Below are 23,024 nucleotides of genomic sequence, written 5' to 3'. Positions count from 1 at the left end.
AACTTCCCCCAAAGAATCCTGAAAACTGTAGCTTGCCCCTCAAAGAGCTGCAAATGACAAGCTTTGAGAGCATTAGAGCCTTTCTCCCAGATATTGAGTTTTCTATGTGCAAGGAAGCTTCATTATGGGGGAGCCTGCAGCTATTTGGTTCTCCCTGTGCAATACCACACATCCTGAGGAAGCAAAAACTTACCCCACGAGATTACTGACCAGGAGGGACAGCAAAGGACTTACAGTCATACCTCGGTTTAAGTACGCTTCGGTTTGAGTACTTTCAGTTTAATTACTCCATGGACCCGTCTGGAACGGATTAATCCACTTTCCATTACTTTCAGTGGGAAAGTTCGCTTCAGGTTAAGTACACTTCAGGTTAAGTACAGACTTCCGGAACCAATTGTGTACTTAAACCGAGGTACCACTGTACTTATCTGAAACACTTTTATGCTGCCTTTCTGTTTCCCAAGACTGCTCACGGAACTCAGCAGAAATAATAATTAGTGCAGCAACACATCTAAGCACGGTGTTCAACCATCATCCAAGTGGAAGAGCAGCTAACAGAGCATAAAAGTTGAGCATATAAAAAAGTCCTAGATGAACGAATGAAAGGCCTTTTTACCTGGCTCCTAAAAGTAGTTTCATGGGGCACCAGGAGAGCCTCACTGAGAGGGAGCATTCCATAAATGGGGCACTGTAGCCGAAGTGGAACCTTACTAATACTCTTTTCCAGTAGATCTGCCAGAGAATCACTGACAGACTCTTGTCTTCCTTTGTAGCTGAGTGCCATTTCCGCGGCCAGACATACCCAGAGGGGGCTGAGTTCAGCCTGGATGGCGATGACTGTACCACCTGTGTGTGCAGGGTAGGTGTTGGCCTAGGCCTCCCTCCATGCTCCTGATCTGAGAGGACTTGCTAGCCATGTCACTCACTATTAGGTGTGTTTGTTGTTTTCTGGAGTACTGGTGATTCTCAGTCATGGAGTCTCCTGACTCCTTGTAAAATCTCCCTACCTGTTAGAAAGAAGACAAAACGTTTCCCTCTGCTGCACTGACTTTACATGTCAATTCAGCTGGGAACATGGGAATCTGCCTGAGTTCGAACCTTGCTCCATCCAGCTCTATACTGCCTGCTCTGACTGACAGCGGCTCTCCAGGGCTTCAGGGAGGACCTTTTCCCAGCCCTACCTGGGGACAGCAGGAATTGAACTGGGCGCCCTCTGCTTGCAAGGGAGATGCTCTGCTACCGAGCTACAGACTTTCTTGAAGATCTTTGCACGTTTTATGTTGCCCATTGCTTAGCACAGGCCAAGGCTTGGAGTAGCTATCAGTACGACGAGTCATTTTAAACTGTCTCTGTTGCAAACCTTAGTAACACTAGGCAGGGATATTTCTGCTGATGGCCCTTGGGCCCTCTATAAGAAAGGTCTGCAGGGGCATAGTAGAAGGTGGTGGTGGGCTTTGTGAAGCCCTGGCATTGTGGGACCCGATTCCCTTGTTTTGCAAAATTCAGTAAGGAAGAGTTTGTGAACCTCCTATCTTTATCTTTGTAATTACTGTGCGTAACGTGTGCCCTCATGCCCTTCCCCAGCAAGGTGAAGTTGAGTGCTCCTTCACTCCTTGTCCCACTCTGGACTGTCCCCGAGATGATTGGCTGTTGGCCCCAGGGCAGTGCTGCTTCACCTGCCGAAAGGCTGCACCCATGACAGGTAAGGAGATCTCAACGGCTTCTGGTGAGCTAAGCATCTTTGTGCTGTACTGCCCCACCATCACACACACCTTGTTTTCCTCTCGCCGAGGTCCCCACTCTGTGCTCACAGCTGCTTCCTTCCATTGTTCCCCCTTTCTTGGCCAGGTTGCTTTGTGGATGACAATGGAGTTGAATTTCCAATTGGACAGATCTGGTCACCGGGTGATCCCTGTGAGTTATGCATCTGCCAGGTGAATGATAACCTGCTCTACTTCATTCAGTTTCAACCCCACAATCTCCTATTGCAAAAACCATGGTAGCCTTTTGCTTTTGCTGCTGCCCCCACCTTAGCTGAGGCAGGACTAGGAGAATCCAATCGACACTTGGAACAACGTGCTGTAGTTCTAACCTCAGTCTCTGTTTGCCTGTGTATGCTGGGATCCTAAGGGGTATAGTTGTGTTATTTTTGTATGTCACAAAAATTATGAAAGTTAGGCTTTGATCTCTCCTGACTGCTTAGGAGCCCAGAAGTGCCTTTTATTTATTAAATAAGTATGTTCACAGTCCATAGACAATAAGTGTCGCTGAACCCACTGACTTATATAAGCTGCCTTGTGGACCCCTTTTTTTGGGGGGGGGAGTAGTGGCAGAGAAATGTTTTAAATGAATTAACCTCCACCAGTGATCCTATGCCTTCCTTCTTGCCATCGCCTCAACCTGTGATCTCTCTGCCTGCCCTATATTCCTTAGTGCCACTTGCTGACCTGCTGTGATGTCAGAGAGGATCTAGGCAGGCAGAGGTGTTATCATGGCTTCTGTGATTACCATTTAATTAGCCAAAGTGATGTCAGAGCAGTTAGCCTACTGTGTTTCTCCAAAAATAAGACACTGTCTTATATTTATTTTTCCTCAAAAAAACACACGGTGGCTTATTTTCAGGGGATGTCTTTTTTATTATTATTAAGTATGGTACAGTTTAACTGCCTATCACTATGGCTTATTTTCGGGGTATGGCTTATTTTCGGAGTATGGCATATTTTCGGGGTATGGCTTATTTTCGGAGAAGCACGGTATTGAGTGTTAACGGGACTTCAGGCAGTGAATTCTAGGATTATAAATAACCTTTGTAGAATGTAACTGTAAAATTATTGCTTACATACCATGGACTTTCGGTGTCAAAAGCAGTTGAACAATTCTGGAACCTTTTATGAAAACTGATGCAGGGACAGAAAATATTTGTTGCTTTGAAGACAGATACCTCTAAGAAATTCAAGTCTCTTCTGGGGTGATATCGATCTATCTGCCTGCAACAGTCCAGCTGTTTGTGCTGTGGGTTTCTGTGAAGTTCTTTTCTGTTGCAGGCAGATGGCTCAGTGAGCTGTAAGAGGACAGAGTGTTTGGAGACATGTCCTCACCCAATCCGGATCCCTGGGCAGTGCTGTCCAGATTGTTCAGCAGGTAAATTCCATCTTCTCAGACAGCTATTCTCTTCTCGGGAAAATCAGAACACCAGAATCCACAGCCAGAAAACTCAACTTTTGCTGTTGTTGCTAACTTGCCTCCTTTCCCCCATATTACATTCCTTATTCTAATTGCAGAATTAATGTACACACCAGTGCAGAGAGCAACTGCATAACAGCGGGGTCAAAATGTAAGAAGTACAGCCTGTGACAAGTATCTTGTCATATACTATGCCTCTTACAGTGCATGTTCCTTTGACCCCAAATGTTTTCATATAGAAAAAGAACTGAAAACAGCAGTGCAACGATCTGGAGCGGGGGGGGGGGGTTGTATCTGAAGGCTCCTTGCTTGTTTTGGAACCCTGATTTCCCAGGCCTATTAAAAGTATGGCGAGTCACCAAAGGAAGAACATAAGACAAGTTCTGCTGGATGAGGCCAAAGACCCATCTAATCCAGCATCCTGTTCTAACAGCGGCTAACTGGATATCTGTGGGAACCCCACAAGGGTACTATGCTCCATGAATTGACTTCCATGATTTGGCCGGGAATGGGAATGCAAAGATTGTGTTCTTGTTCCCACTGACCCTCATGTGTTTACCTAACCATAAATCTAATGTCTGAAGAAGACTGCTGCTGTTTGTTGCTGTTTGGATATGGAAGGCCCCATCCACACCATGCATTTAAAGCATCACCACACCACTTTAAAAATGCATGGCTTTATGTCAAGAATCCCAGGAAATGTGGTTTGTTAAGGGTGCTGGGAGGAGTTAGAAGACACCCTATTCCCTTCACAGATCCACACTTCCCAAAGTGGTTCAATCCCAATAACTCTCAACCCTCTTAACAAACGACAACTCCCAGGATTCTTTCTGTTTAAAGCTGAATAATGGTGTTTTAATGTATAGTGTAGATGGGGCCTTGGCTGAAAAAGGGTAATTGTTAAGAGTCATGACCCACATTGTCCTATTATTTTTTTTATTAGATTTATTAGATGTATAGACCACCGTTTGTCAAAAGATCTCAGGGCAGTTCACAAGATAAAAGTATGAGATAAAAGGAGGATGTTGATGTGACCCAAGTTGACAAACTAAGCGTGTTTTTCTTTTTACTTGACTGAAGGCTGCACCTATGCAGGAAGGGTCTTTTACAACAATGAGACATTCCCCTCTGTCTTGGACCCCTGCCTAAGCTGCATTTGTTTGGTAAGTGCTCTGTTCTCCTCTCCCAGCCTATAAGGAGTGTTCTGCCCTAGTAACAGGTCCTACAGAGCAAGTTTGGGAAAACCGTGACTCTGCCAATCACTGGACTACAATTCCCATCCCCCCTGATCACTGGCTATGCCGGCTGGGGCTGATGAGATCTGCAGTCCAATAACAAGGCCACAGTGTTCCCGTGCCTGCTACAGAGCAAGCAAAAATACAGCAACAAACAGCAGCCCTCTTTGAGGCATCAGCGCTCTAAAATGCAAAGGGAGGCTTCCATAGATGCAAAAGGCTCACTGCTTCAGACTGTCGCCTTCCACAAGTCAGCAGGCAAGTGAGATGGCAACAGGAGAGGTGGAGGCAATGCTCTCACCTGCACTGCCTTTGCACACAGGTTTACTTAACTGTAAATGTAAAGCCCAAAGAAGGCTAAAGTCTTATCTGGGATTGTATAAGGCAGCTTCCCCAGAAAATTAGGCTGTGTATACACTGTATTCCTCTAAAGTGCATTTGAAGCACATTATCTACCTCAAAGAATTAAGGGCGCTGTGATTTGTTAAGGGTTGCTGGTAATTTTAACTCTGTGGGCAGAATTCTCTGAAGGAAATTGTGTTTCAAATGTGCTATGAAAGTTATAGTGTGTATGCAACCCTGGGCTGCAATCCTATACCTGCTTATCTGGGAATAAAACTCAGGAGGGCTTACTTCTGAGGAGACATTTAAAGGGCTGCACTATTAATTTGGAAGGCTGTAGTGTGTTTATGATATGGAATGTTATATGATTGAAATTGCTGTTATTGGTTTTTAAAAATGTATTGGCAGTAAAGATGCTGTCTTTATTGAAATACATATGTTATTGAAAAGCTGATATTGTGTTATTGAGATAATTGGAGATGTTCACTGCATTTGTTTTTTTTTTAAAGCAGAATCTTCCTGCTCCCCCAACCCAACTGCTGCCCAGGCAAGCAACAGGGCTCCAACACTGTATTAAGTCTTGCTGCTGCTGCTGCCACCAGTGGCAGAGGAAGGGGGGTGGGCCGCCCCGGGTGTCATCACTGAGGGGTGTGTGTGACAAAATGACAAAAATATGAGCTTTAAAAAAAAATGGGCTCAGGAAACTTTTTAGTTCAGTCAACAAACACAATGAAATGCGGGTGGCACTGGGTGCCACACCGCGGGGGCCGACACTTACCGTAGGGCCTACAGCATGCCTGAGCCACGCAGCTCTCCTGGCAGTGATGTGGTGACTTGAGCGCCTGCAGGCTCAACGCTGCCTGAAACGGCAGTGTGCAGCTTGCACCTGGCCACCGCCTCTCCTTCAGCCGCCCTACAGCTGAGGGGGAAGGCGGCGGAGAGGCTCCACGCAGCGTGCCCCAGCCCCATGAACGGCTCACCCCACCCCCGGCTGCAGGATGTGTGCGCTACACCAGGCACCCAAGCTGCTGGCTGCCACAGCCAAGAAGTTGAATTGATCTCTAAAAGGACCAGATAAACAAGTAGTAAGAAATGCATAGGGTTATATAAGATGCGCTGTATCCTGAAACAGATTGGCTGGGAGGTTTGAAATGAAAGGCAAGGCTCTCTATACTCTGCCATTTAATGCAGAATCTCTCTCTCTCTCTCTCTCTCTCTCTCTCTCTCTCTCTCTCTCTCTCTCTCTCTGTGTGTGTGTGTGTGTGTGTGTTTTATTATAGCTAGGCTCTGTGGCATGTTCTCCTGTGGACTGTGTTGTCTTTTGTACATATCCTTTCCACCCAGAAGGAGAGTGCTGTCCAGTTTGTCATGGTAAGCATTATGATCTTAGGGCTTTTCCAGATAATAATTTAAAAATTGTTGCTGTTTTTTTTTAAATGAGGGCTAGTTGTGCAATATAGTACCCCACTAAAACTGAAAATGATATATCAGTCATTAGAATGGTTTTATAGTATTCAGATCAGTAGCTGATGGTTTGTTGTCCCATTGCCTTCTAAATTGCATTTATATACGGTAAGTTAACTTGTACATTGCAACTGTGCAGCATTAAGTAGCTAGAACATTCCAGATTTTTGTGATAGTCGCGGTTTAGTGCTAGAGGAAGTAACTGTCCTACTTATGTTATGTGTGTGAATACCACCATTCTAATATGTCTGGTTTCTTGTCTCTCTAGTCAGACTAGGTGCAATGTCTCTATGGCTAAAATGATATCTGTTGTGCTGTTCTCCTTTTGTAGATTGCAATTACAAAGGGAGGAAAGTGGTGAATGGACACGTCTTTGTACCAGAAGGTGACCCCTGCATTCATTGTACTTGTCAGGTGAGTTGTGAAGCTCTTGGGGGGAGGGGGGAGCCTGGGATGGCTTGCTGCTGCACTTCCACTCCCACACTGTTCTCTTGCTCTTCCCATTGCTCTGTGTTAGTGCTATTATTGTTAGCAGGCCTGGGAATAAAGTTTGGAGGTGCTGAACTGCTGGGCTCCATTAAGGAGATCAGATGGCCTTTAGCAAGACAGCAACCTAGAAAAATAATGCATGAATGCTCTTTATCTAGAACCCCAAAGCTTGAAAGTATTGTTGTTTTACCTTCTTGGGGAAAAGGTTTCTTCCTTCCTTCCTTCCTTCCTTCCTTCCTTCCTTCCTTCCTTCCTTCCTTCCTTCCTTCCTTCCTTCCTTCCTTCCTTCCTTATTTCTTTCCCTCATGTCTCCTCCTCATTCCTATGCCAGAAGCATCCACTTACTGTTTTAAACTAACCAGTTTCCTGTGACACCTGAGCTTGGAACTGTGATTTGTTTAAACCAGAAGCTGATCCTAACATATTTTCACTAACCATTGTTTAATCAACATAACACTAATCTAAGTTATGATGTCACAGGGAATTGTGGTTAGTTTAAAGCCTTCCTCTGATATGTGAAAGGGGAGGGAACCATGCAAACAGTACTCTGCGGACCCGTCTGGAATGGATTAATCCACTTTCCATTACTTTCAATGGGAAAGTTCGCTTCAGGTTAAGTACGCTTCAGGTTAAGTATACATCAGCCTGCAGCAGAGGAGGGAAACGAAAGGATGCATGAGCACTGCATCAGTGCAGTTGAGAGACCAGCAACTTTTGACTCCTCCTCCTCTTGAGCTTTTCCAACTCAGTTGGTCATCAGAAAAAAGTTGTACTTGAGTGTGTGCATCTCCTCCTTCATCCCAATCCACTTTTTTCTGGTGTGTCTTTCTGGATTGTAAGCCTGTGGGCAGGGTTTGTATATAGTGATCTGTAAGCTGCTCTGGGAGAAGGTTTCAGTGTTGAGTGGGTTAAAACCCCTTTCAATAAATAAACAGGAAGAAGCCATGGTTTCCAATTTTTGTCTGAACCAGTTCAGCCGCTCCTCTGTTGCTTTGTGTCCCTCAGCTTGGAGAGGTGAGTTGTGAGAAGAGGCCCTGTCCAAGCACCTGTGCAGAGCCCTTTGGCCCCCCTACACATTGCTGCCCCGACTGCCATGGTAATGAAGTTCCAGGTAGGGGTGTTCATCGTACCTGCATGGGGTCTGCCATGTGATTTTGTGTTGTGATATAAATTCAGCATCGTCAAATCTCACAGCAGGGAAAATTCTTTCACATTTTGGAAACAGAAAAATAAAACTGTGTGGTCAGGTAACATTACCCACTTTAAGGAAAACTCTGCAGTTTCCTTATGCACAGGAATGCCCGCAAAAAGTGCTTTTATTTGTCTATCATGAAATTTGGTGTGCTGGTAGAGGCAGAGCTACGGGGCGGGCGGGCGGGCGGGGGGTCTAACCGGGTTTTTGGCTGTGAGTGAAGCCTCCAGAGGGGCTCCATTGAGGCTCCCTCTGTGTGTGTGTGTGTGTGTATGCAGATGCAGATGGGGTGGTGGCAAACTGGGCCTTTGACCTGGGTGAAATAAAGCCTACTTCACCTCTGGTAGAGGAAGTGAGGGATAAGGAGGAGCTAATTCCCCTAATTCCTGGCTGTCTCTTATGTTAATTCCCACCAACCCCAAATTTTTAAACATGCAAATTGGCTCAAAGCTGTCAAGTTTATTGCAATGTACTTCCAAAGGAAGCAGAGTGTTAGTTGTGCCCAGGTTTTCTCAGAATCAAGAAAACTCAGAAATTTGCCACCAGTGTATGTATGTATGTGTGTGTGTTTGCATCTCATGGTGTGGTGCAGAATGTGCATTTGTGTTTATCTGCGCCTATGGCCCTTGCAGTTCAGAATTTGTGGTCTGCAACCTTGGCCAAAAGCTGGGTTTACTGGAATGATTCAGGGCATGGGCGTACCCAGGATCAAAACTAGGGGGGGGCAAGGGGAGGGGCCAAGGCACGGAAGGGGAGGGGCCACAAAGTAGGCGGGAACAGCGAACTCGCGCTCCGCCGGGCTGTGCCCCTCCCTAGAAGCAGGGCTGGTGGGCGGAGGCGGAGCCCAGCCCAGCGGAGCGCGAGTTCAGCGTTCCCGCCCGCCGCGCCGCGCTCCCTGGTTCCCCGCCGCGCTTGGCCTTGCCTGAGGGCGCGCCGGGGAGCTGGAGGGAGGGTGCGGCGCGGTGCGGCGGGAAGGGCGAACTCGCGCTCCGCCGGGCTGTGCTCCGCCTCTGCCCACCAGCCCTGCTTCTAGAGTAGGGCAGCTGCCCTAACTTGCCGAATGGTGGGTACGCCCTTGATTCAGGGTAAGCATTGCCTCAGCCTAGTCTGTGGTTGTTTCACAACAGATGATGTGGCTTCACTGGAGAAGAGCCTAGCCAATTCTCACTTGGAAGATGGAGAATCAAAGGCAGGCTTGCAAACCTTCCAGAGGCGTTCCATGGACCCAATATCTGAGAGGAACTGCAGCCTCTGCACTCCCATTCCCACACCTGCTTCACTTGGTCCAGACGTTCATCTTGTGGCAAATAATGCAAGTGCTTGGGAGATCGTTCCAATGAGGCCAACGGCACCAGAGAATGTTGGTCTCCATTATACCAGACCAGGACCCATCAAGCTGCATTTCAATTGGCCACCAAGTGCCAAACCCCCTTCTTTTCAACTAGGCCAGTCTGTGACTCCTCAGATAAGACCAGGGTCTCCTTTGCCGCTTGTAAATAGCCCAGGAAACACCAGGCCTTCTCCTACCAGGCCAAGCTCTTTTTTCACTCTGTTGACTCATCCTCGACTCCTTTTCCTCATGACAAGGACTGCTGGGACCCCTGCACCCTCCAACGCAGTTCCTGCTTCCACTCCGCTAATGGTAGCTAACCTCACAGAGTCCATCACCACCCCCTTTCAGCCTTCAGATACCCACAGCCTTCCTCTGTCACCTCCAACAGAAACACTTTCCCCTTCATCCAGCCTCAGTCCGGACTCTCATCAGGAACTTCAAGATGGCAGACCACCACACACAACAGGTTCACCCATGGACCGGCAAACTGGGGGGAGCAGCCTTACATTGCCCCCTGGTGGTGAGAAAAACCTCAGTGGCACTGCTCCATAGCTTGAAGGAAAGACCAGGCCTGCTTTTGAACATAAGAAACGTAACCACTTTTAACCTTATAGGAGGTAGAAAAGGATCTACCCCCCCCCCCCAAAAAAAGGTTGCCACTAGTGGTGTGAACTGGCCCTGCTGCTACTTACCATTGGCAGGAGCAACTTTCTCTTTTCTTGGAGAGCAGGTCTAATTCGTAGGGGTAGTTATTCAGCCCTAGCTACTGTTGAGATGACAAGGCCTGTTTCTGCTCTTACCTAAGCAATGTCTCCTTGGCTGTAGAGCAACATGGGATAATCACCCTCCTTTTTTTGCAATATCAGTATAAAGATTCCAGCACAGCCTACTGCCCCTTCAGAAGACAAGTATATATATGGAAGGACCAAGGACTTTTTCTAATTTCACCTCTTCTGCTGTGTTGCAGTACTGGCCTGCTGCCAGCAAGGGAAGGAATCCTTTGCATAGTAAAAGTTCTCACAACAGGTCTAGCACAGGTATCCTGTTGCTGTTTTTGGACTTATACGAGAACGTCAGTCTTCAGGGATGATAATTTTAAAGGAAAGTTGGCTAGTTTCCATTTCTTGCTTTGATCCCAGATCTACTATTGTGTAAGGAGTTCTGAAATTCAGATTACAGTACACAGGAGCCAGATTTATGCAAACACCAAAAACATACGTTTTGTGGTAGCTAAATGTAAACATGTCGTGTCCCCCCCCCCCTTGATAGGTAAATTTGCATTTTGAAATTTAAATTTCAACATGAATTTCATTTTCTTTGCTGAAGCATGGCACTTGCCAGCCTCCCTGAAAGTGGTTTGGTCCTTTTGGATTTGTTTTAGGCTTTGAAGGTGTTTGCAACCAACTCGTGAAACTGGTGGCAGGACAGATGTTGTTTAACTACCTCAGAGAGGTGTCTAATAAGGATGCATCTGTACTGGACATTTGAAACCAGACTAGTTGCCGTGGCTTCCCCCTACCCCTGCCCCAAACTCCAGGGATTGTAATTTTGTGAGGTTGCTAAGAGAATTCTCTCTGGGTCCCATTATGAAACAGCACTTCTTAAAACTCAATGTTTAGGAATCCTGGATGTCAATTATTTTTGGAACATAGTTTGGTAGTTTGGAAAGTAGCTTGTAGCATGTCCAGTGTAAATCTAATCTCTGCAGTCCACTCTTCAGTCTGTATTACTGGTTCTTCTACCTCCCATCAGGCAGCTGGAGATGGATGCATTTTTAACTGAGGCTGTGCATTCTGAATTGCTGGCTTCACATTATGATGAATGTTTCCAATGTGGGGGGTGGGGGTGGGAGGCGGCAGTAGCGGGGGAATAAGAGTTTGTTTTTTAAAAACCAGCGCTTGTGTCAAATAAATTTAACCTGTGTTTCTTCAAAAGTGCTGTTTTTAGCTTTTAAAATCTAAAGCATTCAAAGTAAAGAGTTTCACATTAAGAATTTCTGCAACATATAGCATGCTGTGTCAGGTGGCCTGAGTGTGTGCTGGGAATTCCAAACTAGGGCTTTGTCATGGCTCCGGAATGATGAAGGTGGTGGATCCAGTCTCTGGCCTGCCCCGTGTGGAACTCGGCTGTTAGCACTGGAGCCCATCTCTCCTCTCTTGAATCCCAAGGAGACACTTTTTGCCACCAGATTCTGATCATTGGTCCACAGACTGCTCAGAGGATAAGGAGAGCAGATATCCCTATGGCTTGAAAACACAGGCCAGAAGGAGTCAATGGCCAGATGCAGCATACAGCAGGTGAATGAATACCTAGAACAGGCTATGACATATCTGCTAGTTGCTCCAGGACACTGATGCAACTTCTATGCTGTGCCTCAGCTGCAGGGTTATTAGCTGTGGTCCTGAAATCCACATCTAGGTCTCTCTCCAAGGTGCTGATCGTGCCTTGCCTGCCTATCTGCCTGGAACATTGGGGCCACTGACTTCCCCCTTTCTTGGGCCATCATGTGTCTTTGGTATCCCCAAGTACTAGGTCTATGTTTCATATTCTGTTAACCCATTTCAAGCGAGTGGGGGAGCATTCCCTCTGTGCAACAGAACATATCAGAAGTTCAGCGGAACGAAGTTTATAAGGAATGGACAGAGCAAGTTGCTCTGACGCGTAAAAAATAGTTGAAGTTCTCACATGGAACTGGTGTTCTCACATGGAACTGATGAACAGAAATTCAGGATAGAGTGGTATTGTGTGTTGTGTTTTAAGTTGCTCAACAGATCTAGCCAGGGAAACTAGAAAAGAGGAACACAAAAAAGGAAAACCAGCTCCACTTTCTCACTGGTAATACTTACTTAGATAGCTATGTATTCAGTCTGTGAGGAATGCAAACCAAAATTCATTTGCTTTATATTCTTTTATTCTACTGTTATTAATGTTTCAGCTTGTGGGGAGGGAGCATAGTGACTAAATTTAGTCCCAGCAAGTAAAAACAACATTGAGGGAATCATTTTGCCAATAGATGTTGTCACGTTCATGCCACAGGGGCCAAGCCGACCTGGTTGTTCGCTCTGTCAAAGACACAGTAGTACTCGCGGATGAAGACATCCCCAAGGATCCACAGCTCGCCAGACTGAGTAGGAATGCTGATGGACTCAAAGCCACTTGTGCAATAGCCATTTTGGCCCTGAAACAAGGGAAAACAAGATATGCTTAGTGTTGGCTTTTGTGTCACACTTCCCGAGTAGCTTCACTGGCATGGGAGACCCTTCACAGAGCATCTATGTTGAAGTGAGGTTGGGTGGGGACTGTCCTGTCATTGATATAAGGAGGGTTTTGTGGTTTGTGTCACTCAATGGACACCAGCTATCTCCCTAGCACACCTTCCTTTCATTCAGCCATGTGTTGCTTGAATGCTTGTGCATTTTATGGAATGTGGCATTAGGAGATTCTCTCCCCCCCCCCCACACACACATACCCTGCAGGTTCACACTATACATTTAAAGCATATCCAAGGCTCATGACTTCTCTCAAAGAATCCTGAGAACTGTAGTTCCCCCCTCACAGAGCTACAATTCCCAGTACCCTTAACAAACAACACTTCCCAGGATTCTTGGGAAGGAAGTCATGTGCTTTAAATGTGCACTGGATGCACTTCAAATGTATGGTGTGGATCTTTCCTAAGGTTTATATTATTGCATTTATATTATTACCCCTTCATTAATCTGATTCCTATCAACTTTTCATAGAATCATAGAATTGTAGAGTTGGAATGGACCCAAGGGTCATCTAGTCCAACTCCCTGCAATGCAGGAATCTCAGCTAAAGCATTCATGACAGATGGCCATCCAACCTCTGCTTAGAAACCTCCAAGGAAGGAGAGTCCACCACCTTCTGGGGAAGTCTGTTCCACTGTCAAACCGCTCTTACTATCAGAAAGTTCTTCCTGATGTTTAGTCAGAATCTCCCTTCTTGTAACTTGACTCCATTGGTTCGGGTCCTAGCCAGCAGGACTGATTTAATCAGCAGGCTGATCCCTTCGCAGAAACAATTCGAGAAAATTCCAGGTTAGATGAATCATGGCCCTTACCTGGCGGATGTAGGCACTGGCAGGCACAGGGAACTCATAACCATTTATGGTGAAAACAATGTCAGGTAGGCTGTTCATGGAACTGCAGCTGACCTGATGGGGATTAGAACAAATAAAAATGGACAAGATTAGCCATTTGGCACTGTGCCTTCAAATGTTGAGAGCAAAAGGAAAAACCAACAATTAGTCCAAGTGCAAGGGCCCAGGGAAGGACATTAGTTGATACAAATAGGACCTTCAACATAATGTTGAAGTGTGGAGTTCCTACTGTTCAGGATTCCAGTCACTCGACTTTATTCCACTCCACTCCACCCCATCCCTGATTTTCTGCTCCCACCTAAACAATTCAGTGTTCTGTGGCCTTCATTGGACTGTATCTGGAGTCCCCCCCACCCTTCAGGTTTCCTAAAGATTGTTCTATTTCTGCAAATCTTAGAGGCTCCTCAGGCCTTCCTCTGGTGCATGGGTGCTGCTGTTTTGGCTGCAAAAGCAGCAGCACGCACACCCTGAACGTTGCAAATAGAGGAAATGATTGTGACAGCTCCGGGGTGGGGTGGGGAATGCAGTATAGAAAACAAATAGCACCACTCAAATCATGAGGGCAGGGCTGGAATTGGCCCACTTGCCACTACAAGCAACCACCTTCTTGCACAGCCATCCCATGATAGTGCTAGCTGGCTGGTGTTTGGATTGAAATGACCTTTTCTTGGCAATAGTCTATTTCGGATTGAAAAGGCAATGCTCCTGCAGCAGAAAATCTTTCTTAGAGAAGCTGTTTGCATCCACCATAACAATAGCACCAAAGTAACTTTTCTTCTAAAACCCCAAGCATCTCAATTTTTTTTTTAAAAAAAACCTCAGACTCACATACAGGTATATCAATATTTATCCTGCCTTCCAGCCACTAGCAGAAGGTTCTTTGTACAATGGAGAAAGGTCACAGGAAGGCTGAAGAATAACCAACTTGCCATTCCCCCTTTCTCTCTCCATAATCTGATTTTGGCCTACCACAAATGTGAGGAACTTGTGGCCATAGCTGCCAACTTATCCCTTTTTTACAGGGATTTTCCCTTATGCTGAATAGGCTTCCTCGCGAGAAAAGGGAAAACTTGGCAGCTATGCTTGTGGCCCTCTTAATGTTGCTGGCCTACATCTCCCATCATCCCTGGCCATTGGCCATGCTGGCGGGGGCTGATAGGAGTTGGTGTTCAACAACATTTGAAGAGCCACATGTTTCCCATTGCTGGCCTACATCAGTGCTTTTTTAAAAAACAGCAACCCAGGAGTTGGAATTAGCATTGAACACACACACACACACACTGTCAAAAGCCTCCCTTCTTTCCTTACCTCACCGCTGCTTGCACCAATGTAGTACTGAATGTTAGAAATGCCTTGAGGGGGACCAGCCAAGAGAGAGGTACCAGTGTCAACAATAGCTTGGCAGCCGCCGGAACAAGCAATAGCCTGGCCATTCATGGTGATGCTGAAGAGAACACAGGCAGGTCAAATGTGACAAAGAGAAAGCAACCTTCGTCTTTTTGCCCACAAGGTGCCCGTGAGGAAATGTGGGAGAAATGCTCTCATGAGATCCACCCATTGCGTGTAAGGTACAACTTCCCATGGCTGCTCTCTCTGCCTCTTTCCTGCTCACTCTCCCTCCCTCAGCTATTCTCTGAATCTCACATGTGTCTCGGTTCATCACATCATATTCTGCACCTTCTTCTTGGTGGCCTCTGATGGAAGTGATGACTGAAGTTGTTGTTACCTGTCCAGAGTGATCTGCCAGTAAGACTCGGAAGAGAGAGGCACCCAGTAGAGGTTCCCGGAATAGTAGGATGAGTCGACACCACCAAACATCACAAAGCTTCCACTCTGGTCATTGCTGCGGAAAAACAACAGAGGACTATAAGACCCTGCCCTATATGACTATTGGGAGTGGACTATTTTCCCACCTAGCTCATTATTTTTTACTTTGACTGCTTACAGCTGCCCAGAATCTCAGGCAGAGAGTCTTTCACATTGGGTGCTTTCAGATTATCTGTTTATTGAGCGTCCATCCTCATTTGCTTGCAGGGAGATTTGATGATGTTGTACATTTAATAAGCATTCGTTCCTATTTGTTTGTGGGGAGGATAGATGGCGTTGCATCAAAGCAAGTGTTATCCACGCTTTCCCCTGCATTTCCCCATCAGTTTCCTTATTGCAAATAAGGAAATTATTCTCCTTTTAATCTTTTGGGGAAATGGGCTTGTTGCACAAGAGCTCCAAATAAGCTTTCAGTATGTGATTGAATCCCACCCCAAAATGCTGGCTGAGACTGATGGGAGTCAGAGTCCAACAACATCAGAAGGGACACAGGTTTGCCATCCATGCTGTTGTAAAGACTATGCTGTCAGAGTAAGTAAAGCGCAACAATCACTTATAAAATGTGTTACATCACCACCACCACCTACTAAAGGCATGCATAGAGAGTAAAGAAAACCATAGCATTGTAATATATTTAGTTCATTGTCCTGCGGGACCCAGGTGGCGCTGTGGGTTAAACCACAGAGCCTAGAGCTTGCTGATCAGAAGGTTGGCGGTTCGAATCCCTGCGACGGGGTGAGCTCTCATTGCTCTGTCCCAGCTCCTACTAACCTAGCAGTTTGAAAGCATGTCAAAATGCAAGTAGATAAATAGGGACTACTACAGTGGGAAGGTAAACGGCGTTTCCGTGTGCTGCTCTGGTTCGCCAGAAGCGGCTTTGTCATGCTAGCCACATGACCTGGAAGCTGTACTCCGGCTCCCACGGCCAATAATGCAAAATGAGCGCCGCAACCCCAGAGTCAGTCACGACTGGACCTAATGGTCAGGGATCCCTTTACCTTTACTAGTTCATTGTCCAGCTGAGCCCTAAGTGATGCTTGATATGGTGATGGCTAGTGGGGAATAAAGTCAGCATCCCCAATACAGTATTTTAAAGAGACTATTGCATGCAGTTTTGTGTTTAGACATGAAGCTAAATTTGGTATTTGGGTCAAATTCTGGACTTAGAATCATAGAGTTGGAAGAGACCACAAGGGCCATCCAGTCCAGTCCACTTACTATCCAGCACAAGTTTCCCTGCTGCTGAGTTTCTAGAAACAACCTACTTAGTGCTCGTGTCCACTGTCCATTAGCAATGGGCCTCTGCTGCACTTCGTTGTGGGGAGATGCTCTCAGATAGCTCATACTTACGAACTCAGGTAGACGGAAAAGAGATCCTGAGACACCAGACCCTCGCTCATCATGTTGTCAAAGACAGGAGTTGCACCAGAGGAGGCAATGCTGGGATAAGCCAGACCCAAGATTCCATCAAAGGGGGAATAATAAAGGAAAGTGCCAGGCTCGGTCTCACTCAGGCCAAAGATCTGGTTGGTGACCTCAATACTTCCCACCTATGTGGGAGGGAAGCCACAGTCAGATACATTATGAAATTAAATGAAAATATTCCACTTCCTAGCTGATGTAGTGGGCAGTACTTTTTGTTAACCATGCAACATAATGAAGGCTAGGGCTGCTACACATCTAGAATTTCCTGGACATAGTTGGAATTCATCCATCAAAAATGGCGGGCAGGCGGAAATTTCAGAAATCAGTTGAAATGTCTGGGGAAACCCAGGCATATGGCAGCCCATATTGGAAGTGTTAATTTTTTTGCGAATTTCCAAAGGGGGTGGGGTGGAGAAAGCTTTAAACCCCCCTCTCTCTCTCTTGGAGATTTTGAAATAAAAGCTCAACAATTTTTGTGTCCAGATTTTCACTTTTTGAAATACAGTATAGCAATCCTAATAAAGGCTCTTTTTTTGCTTTTCAGCTGGTGTAATCTTGAGTGTGAGCTGGAATTCCCCTTCTCCAAAGCTCAGCTCATCCACAAATTGGAAAAGTAGTGTTAGGTAAGCCACTCTCGGTCTCCTTGCCCTTAACATGAGAATCATAATACAGTAGTGGTCTGTTGCAAGGACTGCTATGATATTGGCCTGGCTTGGACCTAATGCTAAACCATAGTTTTAGTAGTACATGAGCAATCCTCCTCTGACATGGAACAAAAGAAGTACTCATTTCCATTTTTAAATTAACCATGCTGTCGTTACTTTCAGACCTGGAACTGCTGATAGCTTAAACTATGGTTTATTGAAGAAGGCCAGGATCAGAAACCATAGTTTGATCTTGGATTAGTTAAATAAGCCATTGTTTAAATTAACCACATTTTGACCTTAAACACAACAACAAGTCTGAAGCAGGCTCATTTGTGTAGCACTAAACTGATTCTGAGTTCTATTCAAATGGGACCAATGTTTGTGGAGTCCTTTGAGAACCTAGGAAAAACACTCTGGGTGGAATTCAACATTGTGCTGTGGTGAATGTCTTGCAGTTTGCCAGACGGAATTATCTCCCCTCCATCTGTTTTGGGTGTTCTCCCAAATACTCCCCCCCAGAAAAAAGGAGGGTGCACTGCTGGACAAGTTGGGGAGGAGAGGGGGGGGAGCCCCATTGCACAAGCAGAAACCCTCAGGCAGATATTGCACTGCCAGGAGTCATTAGGTAAATTCTACTCTATATAAATTTCAAAAACCTTGTACTAATTGTGCAGGGAATCTAGATAACAGGGAATCTAGCATAGCTAAGTGCAAGCTGTAAAGTATAGAATATGACTTGTAATGCAGATTCTGAAAGCTGTGCTGGCTGAGGCTGATGAGGAGCATAGCCCAAAACATCTGAAGCTTACCAAGCTGGCAAAGAGTGATGTAGAGCATTTTAGTTCTATGGTTCTCAGCAGTGCTTTTCTTCTAGAAAAAGAGGTGCCAGAACTGCATATCCTTGAGAACCCCCAGAAAAAGCACTGGTTCTCGATCAGTACTGCTCCTCTTTATCCACCTATGCCCAGTGCTTAGCTTCCAAGCTGGCTGCCCATCGTTCTTTGTCCCCTAGCACTTTACCTGGACGGTGTCATAGGCTAGGAATCCAGTCATGCTCCCGGTGCCATATGTGACGGAGAGGCTCTGGCTGGTGGCCTGGTAGGTGGAGGACTGTTGGGGGTTGAAGCGGTTGTGGTTTGCTGAAAACACAAAGGAGTTAATCCGCAATGTTGTGGCATTCAGGTTTAACATGTATACAGACGTGAGCTGCCTCAGTACTACAATGTGAAAGCTCTTTCCTCCAACCTCAGCTGAATGGGAGCTGGCTGTGGTTGTAAGGGGAAGACACCTGGCCAGTGCTTGGGGGAATTCTCCTCTCCAGCCAGTCCAGTAGATGCAGAGAGAAATATCCCCTCATGTCACTCCCCCAAATATTAGGGGTGGGGAACCTCCTGAAGAAGTAGGGGCCAAATGCAACCCTTCAGGCCTCTCTGCCTGCCCCCGAGGGCTCTTCCTTCCCCATCCCAGGTCCTGAAAAGTTGCCCATGGGAGATTGTGACCCTCGGGCTGAGAACGGTTCTTTACCCCTGCCATATGTGAAGGTAGAGCTTGTGTTGTTGTTCCAGCTCGATTCCCTTTATTGCCACCTGCCATGGGCTAGTCTAGGCAACTGTCCACTTAAGCCTAGTATGAGGGCTGCATTTTGCATGACCACCATGAATACACATTAAGGAGGTGATCACTGGGCATGGGCTGAAAGGATTACCCAGTCCATTCCCACTTCTAAAGGCTACTTACAGCAGGCTGAGCTGGAGCAGTACACAGAAGGGACCCACAAGTTGGAGGAGCCGGTGTCAAAGAGGACTGTGAACTGCTGTGGTGGAGTACCGATGTAGATGGTGCCAATGTACTCAATCTGTGGGGGGAAGAAAATGGGGTGTTATCATTACTGTTGCACCACAGAAGATTCACCTGGAGGCAGAAGTTCTTCCTGATGACCCGCTTACTGAGCATCCATTCTGATTGGTTCATTGGGAGCTCATATGACAAGGGTGGAGAACTTTTGGCCTGTGGGCCAATCTTGGTCCACCAGGAGTCCAAGTTGGCCCTCAAGGCCACTTTCTCCAAACCACAGCCACCTGCCCATCAGCTGACATCACTTGTGACATCATCTGATAGGCAGGAGGGCAGGGTTAAATTCCATGTTGGCTGTGCATACCTGTTCCCTGTTGGGAACAGGGTTTGTGCAGTCCAAGCAGCAGGGTTAAATCCTGCTCAGTTTGGCAGGAGTCCATGCAAACCACTTCAGCATTCAGGAAGGGGTTTGCATGGAAACCTCTGCTAAAATGATGCCTGTTCTAAATACATTACACCTCAGATCTAAGGGTGCTTTAGGTTTGCACAATTAAAGTGGATTAAAGTGCTCCATTGACCTAGAGCAACAAATTCACTTTTTAAAAAACCTGACTTTTGACCATTAGAAAAATGATGGGGAAAGTATGGGATGAACAAATTATTAACAGGAAGACATGTAAACACCTTTCAAGCAGATCAGGAGGAATGCTCACTGTGGTATAACTGCCCCATAAATAAACAGAGCAAATGCTCAATAAAGTCCAGGCATAGTCTAACTACCACATAAACTTTGTAGAAGCAAATCAATATGAATGCTAATAGAAAGGTGATCTGGAGAAGTTCTAAGGGTAATCTCTGGCAGTGGAACACTAAGTGCTGTGATAGGAGTGCCTCAGTGAAGGATAGAAGTGGCTGAAGAACAAACCAAGGATGCTTAGCAATGGAGATTGGTGTGGGAATTTTTGGAAGGGATCGATTGGGTTGACTGGTTACCAAGATGTAGGTCCCACTCCTGATCTTCTCCTTATCAGATTTTAATTTTATACCGAGTGAACTAATTTTGCAAGCACATATTAACCCTGGTCAGTTCCTTCTCTTTACCAAAACTCAATAAGCCAGACTAGTAATTTATTTCCAATACTTTGGCCACCTCATGAGAAGAGAAGAATCCTTGGAAAAGACCCTGATGTTGGGAAAGATTGAGGGCACTAGGAGAAGGGGACGACAGAGGACAAGATGGTTGGACAGTGTTCTCGAAGCTACGAACATGAGTTTGACCAAACTGCGGGAGGCAGTGCAAGACAGGAGTGCCTGGCGTGCTCTGGTCCATGGGGTCACGAAGAGTCGGACACGACTAAACGACTAAACAACAACAAAGTAATTTATTATTTCAGTTATAACCTATGAATAAAGAATACTTACATCCATGTAATTCTCCAAAGGCTCAGCGGCATTTGCGTTGCCTTGGCTGGGGAAATACTTTGAGCCCAAGTTGTGAGGATGTTTCTCCAGGTATTTTTCCAGCAGCCCATGTTCTTTAAGATTTTGCCTCAGGGATTTCCCTTTCTTCAGAGGGACCCTAAACAGCAAAGGATGAGAAGGGGAAAAAGAAAGAAAGATGGCAAGGTGATAGGAGAAAAAAAAATTCTAGTTATCAAAGCTTGCAAAGCAAAGTTTGTTTTAGGACTTTCAGTATTTGCAATGTAGTAGACCTTGGAGATCCTAGTCAAGAATAGCTTCACCAAGTTTTTTATAGAAAGATGGCACATCCTACCCTAAGAATGTATAGGGCTTTTGTAGCTGGCTGAATAGATACCGTAGATAATTTTTTTAATGCTTTCTTTAGTTCTTGGGGGTAGAACTGAGGCATAGCAAAGGGTTTATGGCTTGCTTGGCATCAGAGACAGAAAGTTTGCTGAAAGAGCTTGTTGAACAAAGTTTAGAGCCTGGTTAGGATATGTGGCCTTCCAGATGTTGTTGGATTCCAAAACCCATCAGTCCCAGTTAGCATGGCCAATAGTGAAGACTGATGAGAGTTGTATCTAACAAAATCTGGAGGGCTATAGGTTCACCACCCCTGATTTAAAAATAAGGCTGGATGTTTCTGAAGAAGAGTGTACCTCCTTTCCTTCAAGAAAGCTGAAATCCCAGTACTTACTTGGTCACCAAGCACTGGGAGAGTGCCACCAAGCCCAGAAGCAAAAGCAACTTCATGATGTCTCCTTTATCCCCAAGCCGTTGATGAAAATGAAATGTGGGTCCCAATGTAGAGCAACACAGCAGGGTGCTTCTTCTTATATACATGGAGCTCCAAGTCTTTCATATTGTATTTGCAACTCCGATAAGAAATGCAAACCTTCCTGATAAGATTTTTTTTATGCCCTTAAAGAAAAGGCTTACAGGAACGTTCCAAGTTCATTCATTTCCATTTGCATTAGGATCTTGACCTAAAAGGGTGCTGAAACTCATGTGACATTAAAACCCATCAGAACACATTGGCAGGTGTCAAGGGCACTTATATAATGGATTGTATTCAACCAAGTCCTACTTAGAGTAGACCGATTGATATACATGGGCCTAAGTTCACAGTGTCTATCAATTCTAATGGGCCTACTCTGAGTAGGACTTAGTTTACAAAAAAAGAAAACATTTTCTTATTATAGTACTCAGGACAATAAGCACAAATATGTTTTCTTCAAAAAAAAAAACACCCCAAAAATGTAAGGAATTGTATTTTAAATATGCTGTTTAATAATATTTTATATTGTAGCACAGCAGCATAGCTAAAGATCACCTGATAGTTGAACTCCTAGAAACTGTGGTAAATGCAGTCACTCATCTTTGTTATTCTGGGTGTGTTTGGGACAGACAGCAATAAGTTGTCACTGGGAGAATGCAACCCCTTCCCCTAAACTAGCATGTTGGTTGCATTTGCAGTAGTACTACGTGAAATCTGGTTGCATTAGTGTAATGGGAGCCAGTCTTATGATGCCATTGATATCATTAATAGTAAGGCACAAAGCTAGACCCTTTTCCTGTCCATGTGCCATTTTATGAACTTTTAAAAAAATAGGAGCCAACTTTTTTTAAAAAAAAATCTAGCCTCTCTTTCAAAGCATTTTTAAAGTACATGGGTTGTCAAAACTAACTTGAGACATTTTGCTGTAACTCTCCTGTTCCATTTACAAAAGACTAGCTATTAAATCTTACTTCAGCCCTGGTGATGGACACCTGCTGTACTTGAGGGCATTGGTCTATCTTAGTTGGTGCAGGAAAGGCCGTTTGATAAACACATCCCTAGTCATTCCTTGCTTTTAATCATCTGCTGCCTCACTCTGCCTAACAGTAGGGCCAATGCTGTGCATTATTTGAGTTGTGATGGATCTAGAGTTTTGTGCATTTGTGATGGATCTAGAGTTTTGTGCATTATTTGAGTTGTGATGGATCTAGAATACTTCTGCTACTGATACTTCTGCTACTGCATCCATTGCAGAGCAGAAAACATTTTCCCACATGAAAGCTTATACCCAGAATAAACTTAGTTGGTCTCTAAGGTGCTACTGGACATTTTTTTAAATTAAAGTTAATTTATTTTCTGAGAAATAGTGATTTCCCATAAAACAACAAATTTTTAAATGTACAATAAAAGCCATTATTCTCCAGAAAGGTAGCAAACCCAGATTTGCTGTAAGGTCATATATGAAACAGTGTTACAGGCATCTATTGAAGGTGTGACAGCACAGTTACATATACTCACGTACGGTTATGATTCTGGATGGGGTAACTGCAAGTGAAGTGCTTAGAAAAGTTAGGGTTTTTCCATCAGACACTGTCATTGCAAGCATTAGATAACAAACTTTATTTACCATTAAAGCTATTGGGGTCCTGAACTGGCAGGAACAAGCAAACCCCCAGAAAATTAAGTGGATTGCAATGTGGGATAGATGTGTATGAGTTCTCGGGCGACCTTTAC

At 45.3% G+C, this 23,024-nt stretch overlaps 2 protein-coding genes across 2 annotated transcripts in view; one reads left to right on the top strand and one right to left on the bottom strand.

The window, feature by feature from the left end:
* The window catches only part of VWCE (von Willebrand factor C and EGF domains), a 28,803-nt gene extending 17,565 nt beyond the window's left edge, over positions 1-11,238 (top strand). The window contains exons 12-20 of the mRNA XM_035123917.3: positions 774-859; positions 1,585-1,702; positions 1,849-1,934; positions 3,045-3,141; positions 4,264-4,346; positions 6,041-6,131; positions 6,556-6,638; positions 7,719-7,824; positions 9,033-11,238. Coding sequence (XP_034979808.3) covers positions 774-859; positions 1,585-1,702; positions 1,849-1,934; positions 3,045-3,141; positions 4,264-4,346; positions 6,041-6,131; positions 6,556-6,638; positions 7,719-7,824; positions 9,033-9,790 — 1,508 coding nt within the window. The 3' untranslated portion in view covers positions 9,791-11,238. The remainder of the gene's footprint in view (positions 1-773; positions 860-1,584; positions 1,703-1,848; positions 1,935-3,044; positions 3,142-4,263; positions 4,347-6,040; positions 6,132-6,555; positions 6,639-7,718; positions 7,825-9,032) is intronic.
* A 900-nt stretch (positions 11,239-12,138) lies between these two features.
* Positions 12,139-21,686, bottom strand: LOC118089968 (pepsin A). Its single transcript, XM_035125235.3, has 9 exons — positions 21,210-21,686; positions 20,474-20,630; positions 18,995-19,112; positions 18,278-18,396; positions 16,536-16,735; positions 15,085-15,201; positions 14,667-14,802; positions 13,320-13,412; positions 12,139-12,416 (listed from the first exon to the last, which is right to left on the bottom strand). Exons 1-9 carry the CDS (start codon positions 21,353-21,355, stop codon positions 12,264-12,266), a joined length of 1,239 nt encoding a protein of 412 aa, XP_034981126.2. The 5' UTR covers positions 21,356-21,686; the 3' UTR covers positions 12,139-12,263.
* Between the last annotated feature and the right edge of the window lie 1,338 nt (positions 21,687-23,024).

The sequence above is a fragment of the Zootoca vivipara genome, chromosome 1 (genome assembly GCF_965207765.1).
Source record: "Zootoca vivipara chromosome 1, rZooViv2.hap1.1, whole genome shotgun sequence".
NCBI lineage: Eukaryota > Metazoa > Chordata > Lepidosauria > Squamata > Lacertidae > Zootoca > Zootoca vivipara.
Note: the sequence above shows the minus strand (reverse complement) of the source record. Positions and strands in the feature narration are given on the sequence as shown.